At 43.3% G+C, this 8,512-nt stretch overlaps 1 protein-coding gene across 1 annotated transcript; it reads right to left on the bottom strand.

Annotated features, from left to right (window-relative positions):
- Positions 1-6,290: 6,290 nt before the first annotated feature.
- LOC126092846 (facilitated trehalose transporter Tret1-like) lies at positions 6,291-7,616 on the bottom strand. Its single transcript, XM_049908576.1, has one exon. It carries the CDS (start codon positions 7,614-7,616, stop codon positions 6,291-6,293), a length of 1,326 nt encoding a protein of 441 aa, XP_049764533.1.
- Positions 7,617-8,512: the final 896 nt, after the last annotated feature.

The following is an 8,512-nucleotide window of genomic DNA, read 5'->3' as shown; positions in this document are numbered from 1 at the left end:
AGTGGCGTTTTGTAGTACATGTGTTTCTGGATGGTTTTCTCAACTTATCACCAATACCGTGGACTTATATATGTGTGTCGTCTGTGTTACCTATTTACCTATGCTATTAGGACTAGTTTTGTGTAGTGCCACGTTGTGTGGCACTATGTTCTACAATTATCCTTAATTTATGACCATGAGTATGTATGCCTCTGCACGAGCCCTAATCTCCCTAATATCATCTTTCTGGTCCGTACTCGTATTGTGGCAGCAGCAGAATCGCCCTGCACTCGGCCTCAGATGCCAGTTCTCTAAACTTTCCCATTAGTGTTCCTCGAAGAGAACGTCTTCTCTCCAGTGATTCCCTATTGAATTCCTGAACCATTGCTATAATACCAGCGTGGTATTCGAACCTACCGCCCGGCTCTGAACCGCCTCGGTGTCTTCTCTGAATCCGTCCCGGTGCGGATCCCAAACACTTGAATAGTATTCAATATATTCGGTCAACTTTACAGATGAACCACACTTCTCTAAAATTCTCCCAATAAGCAGAAGTCGACCATTCGCCTTCCCTAGTATAGTCCTTACATGCTCACTGCATTTCGTTTTGCTTTGTAACGTTACGCACAGTTATTTAATCTACGTGACTGAGTCAAGCAGCACGCTACTCATACTGTGTTCGGATATTTTGGCTTTGTTTTTCCTACTCATATGCATTAACTTACATTTTTCTACATTTAGATCTAGCTGCAATTCATCACACTAGCTAGAAATTTTGTCTATCTTGTATTCTCTTACAGTCCCTCAACGATGAAACCTTCACTCAAACCACAGACAGTATCATCAGCAAACAGTGGCAGACTGTTGCTCACCCTGTTCGTAATATCATTTACCTATACAGAAAATAACGGTGCTTCTATCACATTACTCTTGTGTACTCTCGACGATGCCCATGTTTCTGATGAACATTTGCCGTTGAGGACAACACATCGGGCTATGTTACTTAAGAAGTCTTCGAGCCACTCACTTACATCGGAACCTATTCAGTATGGTTGTACCTTCGTTAACAGTCGGCACTACGGCACCGTGTCAAATGCTTTACGGAAATCTAGGAATATGGAATCTGCCTGTTGCCCTTCATCCATGGTTCGCAGGATTTCATATGAGAAAAGGGCAGACTGAGTTTTTCAAGACCGATGCTTTCTAAAACCATGCTGAGTTGGGGACAGAAGCTTTTTCCTCTCAAGAAGATTTATTATATTGGAACTGAGAATATGTGCAAGGATTCTGCAGCAAACTGTTGTTAAAGGTAGTCGTCTGTAATTTTGCAGTTCCGTACTTTTACCCTTCTGAAATGCATGAGCCACCTGTGCTTTTTTCCAGTTATTTGAGACTTTTCACTGGGCAATAGATTCGCGATAGATGGAAGCTAAGTAAGGGGCAAGTGCTGTAGGATATCCTTTGTAAGGCATTTGACGCAGGGTGCCATTCCTCCTCAGACATTCAGATACCTCACTGAAAGTGTATCCAGAAGAGTTCCCGTCTTCATAAACGCGAAGTAGGTATTCACGCCATATTAGTGTCTTCTAATTGGTCACTGGCTACATTTAATCAGGTAGTGTGTACTCTCCTCACCGCCTCACGTGGCAGCAACACCATCTGGTGACATTCGCTCTCGCAATTTGCGCTTTAGTGTGCATGGAAACAGCTCATGGTTTCCGGATTCAACCTGCAAAGTACTTCCGCACTCCAGACAAATTCCGTGTTTAACTCTTGTGTCCTATAGATACTTCTGGTGGAGTTTCATTTTTTGCAACGCACATTTGCTTAGCATTTCTCTACGGATGGATTACGGTCTTCTATGGCTCTTGACTAACGTGTGGCTATTTCGTCCTTCAAATTTTTCTAATACAATATTAGTTCTCTCAATTAATTTTCTTCTTTTCTTTAACGAATAACCATTTTCCCTCCTGCTAAATTTTCCTTTTCCATATTCATATTGCAGTATTTTTACGTGCCGTGTTAGGTATTTTTTTGTTACTAACAGAGTGACTGAGTCACCGCACCAGATGGATCATAAGGAACTGTGACTACTGACTTTTTTATTTCCTAATATTTTAGTTTACTAGATTGCTCACAATTTTTCTGTCAAGGTGGTTGCTAGTTTCCCAGGGGCGGCTAAAGGAGTAAGCTGGTCTGCTTGGACTACTGTACGTTTAGTAACATCAATCCCTGGCGTTCCGCTGTACGGTTCGTCACCATGACAACAGGTATCGAATTTGTAGAAGGTGCTTGCTAACAAGCATTCCTTACTGATAACGGATTCCATTTTCGCCCCAGTTTTATCTTATCACTCATGGAATATTGTATTTCTTTCTTTTTTCGCTGCTGGTCGGAGATCTCGTATTGTTATGTCAAGAAAGGAAATGCAAGAAAGACACGCAAGTCAGGTCGATGATACATTTTCTGTTCTTTATGATACCTATCGTAATATAATTAGTAATAACTTAGCCGAGCCGCGCCGGATTAGCCGTGCGGTCTAGGGCGCTGCAGTCATGGACTGTGCGGCTGTTCCCGGCGGAGGTTCAAGTCGTCCCTCGGGCATGGGTGTGTGTGTTTGTCCTTAGGGTAATTTACGTTAAGTAGTGTGTAAGCTCAGGGACTGATTACCTTAGCAGTTAAGTCCCATAAGATTTCACACACATTTGAACATTTTTTGAACTTACCCGAATCCATGTGCTGCTTATATTTAAATAACCAATGTTCCGAAAACAACTTGACGATCTGGAATATTTGCATTTGGACACTTTGATTTCTATTCGTTATTACAGAGCAGAATTCTACGTTACTATTATGAAGATTTCAGTAATTATATGGTACAGAGTTAAATGTCGTTAAAACAAGAGTTACTAGTATAATGTCACTTACGTCCTCGCTTTCTGGGACCATGACAAAGAACTCCCAGCGACTGCTGGCATTCACGCAGATAGTAAATCAACGCGCAAGGTGGTTCCAGCCATGTTCATCCTTTTATGAACGGCGTGTCGCTTGCAGAGATGTTTGTTTTGTCTCCGGCTGCCACCAGCTGCGCGCAATGCTGTATCCCGTAACACCTAAATAGCAGATCTACAATGTAAGATGAGAGAGCCAAATACTGTTTAACATTTTATACAGACACTCACTTCTTTTTCTCTAATAGATGTTCTTTATTAGCTAACCCGATACTGATTATAGGAGTAAAAGAAACTGGATAGGACGATAAAATTAGAGATAGGACTTTACGACAGAGGTAAATATTGACAGAATGTGGCAGGTAGGGGAAAATCTAAAGAAACTGAGACGGAAAGAAGTAGAAAAAACGTGTGTAAAATTGCACTCAATTTAACATAAAGATTGTTTGGTTCCCATCTCTTTCTTCCTTTAGCAACTTCAAAAATTCAAAAGTCAAACGAACATTATACTCACCTCACTCAGCGAATCGTCTGTTATCATTCGCAATAAATATTACATTTTGCAACTTTTAAATATTTGGTAGCCTTATCAAGAATCGCTATGCAGAGCTTTCAAACGCTATTGCTTTCTGAATATCAATAAATATATTTAATATGTTATACACCTAACCTACCATCAGGAAACCTTCAATCGGGTTACATGGATGAGTTATATCCTACGTATAAAAGGAAAACTCTTTTATTAAAGCACTGCTGATACACTTTTTACTTCAGTTTACACACATACAAAATTTAATCACGTATGATGTACACACAAGTTATTCATGTGAGTTTATAACTTGAGTAGTGTTGCATACTTAAATTTCAAGACATCTTCTTTTGCTAGGACGCTCACGTACTGTACAGTGAAGTATATTCTTAAAAAAAAAGCTAAACATCGATGCTCTTAATCACGCTACTGATTTATTTATTCTGACATTTTTATTGTAAAACACTTTCGTCACCGATCAGTACACAAGACTTACACACTTGATATTCGGAGCTCGGAATGTTTCCAGCAACAAAGTACAGTATTTCAGCGTATGACAGGCGATGTTTACTGAATGCTAAAGAATATTGTCCGGATCTTTAATGACAAGAAGGAAAAAGCGCGTTAACTCCTGCTGTTTCGAAACGTCGTCGAATGCAGTCAGCATTTTTGTAATTTCATATTGCAACTTGCGATACGTGTGACTAGAGCCTCCCGTCGGGTAGACCGTTCGCCGGGTGCAAGTCTTTCGATGTCCGATGTGACGCCACTTCGGCGACTTGCGCGTCGATGGGGATGAAATGATGATGATTAGGACAACACAACACCCAGTACCTGAGCAGAGAAAATCCGATGCAGCCCGGAATCGAACCCGGGCCCTTAGAATTGACATTCTGTCGCACAGACCACTCACCTACCGGGAGCGAACCATGCTGCAACTGACTGTGTGGCATCAGGTAGTGTTACTTTTCATTCGTATTTACTCGACTACGCCACGAATTAAGACGGATACCGCTGATATCTCGCTGTGTAGGTCATTATAGATACTGCTCCATTAAATGTGTTTTACTTACTAAAGGACATCCTAATAAAGTAGAGTAGAATTTTGTGAAGTCTTCTGCCTTTGACCTACCCCAAGTTCAACAATCTGAAAGCATTCAGTCATAACCACGTGGAATACGCATATAAATGAGTTTTTAGTCTAGTTGCTGGCAGTCGTACAGAATACAGAAACAATATCAGCATAATACCCCGTTATGTAAATTAGGCTCCTGTTTTCTCTCTCCCTCTCTTTAGTTTAGGTTCAACAAGTGTATTAAATAAATAGAAAAGATATGGAGGGAAAGCGAAATTGGAGTTAAGAACCTGGTCGGCGACGACGTCGTTACAGTTGGAGTACAGGGTCAGGTTTGACGGGAATGAGAAGCAGAAGCAGTCAAGGTCTTGCTTTTAAGGGAAATCTTCTAATATTAAACTTAAAGAAGAACCCAAAACCGGAAACCAAGGTAATGGTACGGAGTTTGAACCCTAATCCTCCAGAATGCGTCTGAACCGTCACCCACCTGACACGATACGAATGGACAAAAACTCGAGCTGCACAAAATTTAATTGCTCTGATCAATTTAAGGAACACTATAACAATATTAATAGGATACAAGGTCATCCCATAGCACACACACCGAGAAAGTGTGATCATTTGCTGACCGGATCATCCGACATACTTTATAACATAGTAAAGCTCATCACAATATTCGTATCAAAAACAGTTGTAAAGCACAGTCATTCTGAATATCAGCAAACGATTCAGTACTTCGATTAGCTAAAGACGCTTTCCAGTGGATGTAATAAAACTCACATGCGACAGTGTAGACTTGATTGTTGTTTATTTTAGCTACAGAGAAACAATACTACATTCAGAAGGAGAGGACGTGTACCCTTCTGAGGAGTACGCGTTGTAGGGTTTATGTGGGAGAAGTTGCAACTGTCTAATGCATGATAATTTCGTTACTCTAAACAGAATACCTGCCCATCGCTGGCAGTTCAGTAAAAGCTGAACTGGTTGAAATTGTCACCATTCTTTTGGAACTTACAAGACTTTCTTTCTTTCTACTGTGTGACTAGCACCTCGAGGAGATTCTCCATCGTCCAAAGTTTCTTACCGAAACGCTGATTTTTCTCCTTCTTTGCCGAGATTTCATTGCTTTTGTTTTCGAAAAAATAGATCTTTTAACAATTTGAATTTCTGAATGGCAGCCGAGGTGTGTTCTGGTAGTTCTCTCGGTAGCGCACTGAGCGTCTAACTTAGAGCTCAGGATATCAGTATAGATTTATATGTTCGAATTTACACACATTCATTTGATTACAGCTTCCTATATGCAACTGGATTATGGCGACAATAAGAGGTCCTCTTCTAAGCAGGCAACATGCTTCAAAATTCTCTGTTTATAACTGCTTACTCATTTATTTCGGAGCGAATAATAATCTGAGGGAGTTTTAAATATTTATGAAACTTCTGGAATGGACAGGGTCCGGTAGATATCTACACCATACGGTATGTCGATATTTGACGTTGCATGCAAATCTGCTTACCCTTGTGGGCAAAACATTCAGGATGGTTCAATGGAACCTGAATCGGTCAAAAGTTCAGTATTGTACACAGTCTAGACGAACAATAAAATTTATCGTACAAGAATTACTAGCAGATTTTCTTCCAAAAAAGACAATGCGTCAATTCTGCTAAGGGTCCACAGATGTTGTAGAATTGGCAAATGACATCTGAGTCACCCAGTAGTTGATAGTGTTCAGGGTTCGTTTGTACACTTCACTGTAAGCTAAGTTTTCGTCTCTGCTACTGGGACTCGGTCGTATGGAGAGGACTGGAGTTTCTTCTGCTTCTTCTTTGTCTCCCCACTAAGCTCGGAAATAATGTCTGCTATGGGCCTTTTCATTGTCTCTGGCAAGAAGAAAAATATGTAAACGTTACTGAGGATGCAACAAGTGGCGAAGAACCAGTAACAGCCGTAGAGTCCTAACCAGTCTAGCAGCACAACATACGACTTGATTACGGCTGTCACGATGAACGTGTGCGCTGTGAAGCCGATAGAGACGGCTATGGGTAGCGCTTCTGGAGAGAAGCTCTCGTTGATGACCACGTAGAGAAGAGCGCCGATGCCAATAGCGTTGAGCACCAGCAGAAGCGACATCGCAGCGACGGGCAGCCACCACACTACGGTCACGTCAATGCGGCTGTCCTTGGCGAAGAAGTACCCGCCGAGGGCAGCGAGGCAGAGGGCCATGCCAGCATTAGTAGCCAGCAGCAGCGGTCTGCGACCAGCGCGGTCCACCAGCGCCGATGACAGGAAAGTGGCCAACAGCTGGAGCGCCGCTACGACCACTGCTGACCATCCAGCCGAAACGCCGTTCTCCGCCTCCGAGAACATCTGGACCACGTAGCTGAGGACTACTGGGCTGCCGTTCAGCGACTGGTTGAGGTTGAGCACGATCGCTGTGACGGTGCTCAGGCGACAGGCGCGGTCTCTCAGAAACTCAGCGAGGGACATCCGAGTGCGCCCGTCATCTTGAGTTCGAGCATCCGCATCAGCCCGAAGGCGTTCCAGCTCTTGGGCGACGTCGTGACCGGCACTGCGGAACCAGCGAAGTGACTTCTCGGCTTTGTCCTCTCTGCCTCTGGACAGAAGATACTGGGGCGATTCGGGTAGGAAGAAGAAGCAGATCAGGTACAGCAGAGGGATGATGAAGCAGCCAGTACAGACTACGCGGTACGAAGAGGAGGCCCCAACGAGATATGCTACGAGGATACCGGCGTTGAACATGAGAGCGAAGAAGGTGCCCAGCGCCCCCCGCACGTGATCTTCGGCTGCCCCGTTGATGTATGTGGTGGACACGACGACCGTGCAGCCCGTGCCGAGGCAAGTGACCACCCGACCCAACATCAGTACTGGGAAGGAATGCGCCAGCAGCACGACGACACCTCCCAGGACCACAAAAGATCCTGCCACGTATCCAGCCGGTTTGAAGCCCCAGCGATGGCTGAGGAGACTGCACAGAGAAGGTCCAGTTGCCGAGATGAGGGTCACGAGGGTTATCATCCATGAGGTCTCGCCTTTACTGAGGGGTCTGTCCAGTGGCTGTTCCATGCCTGCTGTCCCATTGCTTTCCAGCACCGGAAGAGACACAGCGTTCCAACCGACGACGTACCCAGAGGCCAACGAAATGAGATTCGCTGCAACAAGAGAGAAAATTCGTCATTCATTGTACATCATACGTTGTATGGATAAATGACAGGTATAACAATCATTTCTTATAGGCCTACATGTATCACGACTGGAAAAGTTCTGTAGGCATTTTGGATATGTATGTACAACTGTAAGTAGGCTGTATAGGTTTTTTTATTGGTAAAGCCACGTAGCGCTCTGTATGAAAATCACTGGCTGTGCTGTGTGCAGTCTGTGGCTGGTTGGCATTGTTGTAATACTCGCCATTGTAGTGTTTGGCAGTTGGCTGTTAACAGCGCGTAGCGTTGCGCAGTTGGAGGTGAGCCGCCAGCAGTGGTGGATGTGGAGAGAGAGATGGCGGAGTTTTGAGAGCGGATGGTCTGGACGTGTGTCCATCAGAGACAGTAAATTTCTAAGACTGGATGTCATGAACTTATGTATATATTATGACTTTTGAACAAAATACATTGTTTGTTCTCTATCAAAATCTTTCATTTGCTAACTATGCCTATCACTAGTTAGTGCCTTCAGTAGTTAGAATCGTTTAAATAACTGGCAGTAGTGGCGCTCGCTGTATTCCAGTAGTCTGAGTAACGATGATTTTTGTGAGGTAAGTGATTCATGAAAGGTATAGGTTATTGTTAGTCATGGCCATTCTTTTGTAGGGATTTTTGAAAGTCAGATTGCGTTGCGCTAAAAATATTGTGTGTCACTTTACCGAATGTCTGAGTTCGATCAGTTTTGCTCAGCTGTTTGAAAAGCAAATAACGTAAGAGGTTTATCAGCACAGTCAATCATAAATTTTTCTAAGGGAACGT

This window comes from Schistocerca cancellata, chromosome 7, assembly GCF_023864275.1.
Source record: "Schistocerca cancellata isolate TAMUIC-IGC-003103 chromosome 7, iqSchCanc2.1, whole genome shotgun sequence".
NCBI classification, from domain to species: Eukaryota; Metazoa; Arthropoda; class Insecta; order Orthoptera; family Acrididae; genus Schistocerca; species Schistocerca cancellata.
Note: the sequence above shows the minus strand (reverse complement) of the source record. Positions and strands in the feature narration are given on the sequence as shown.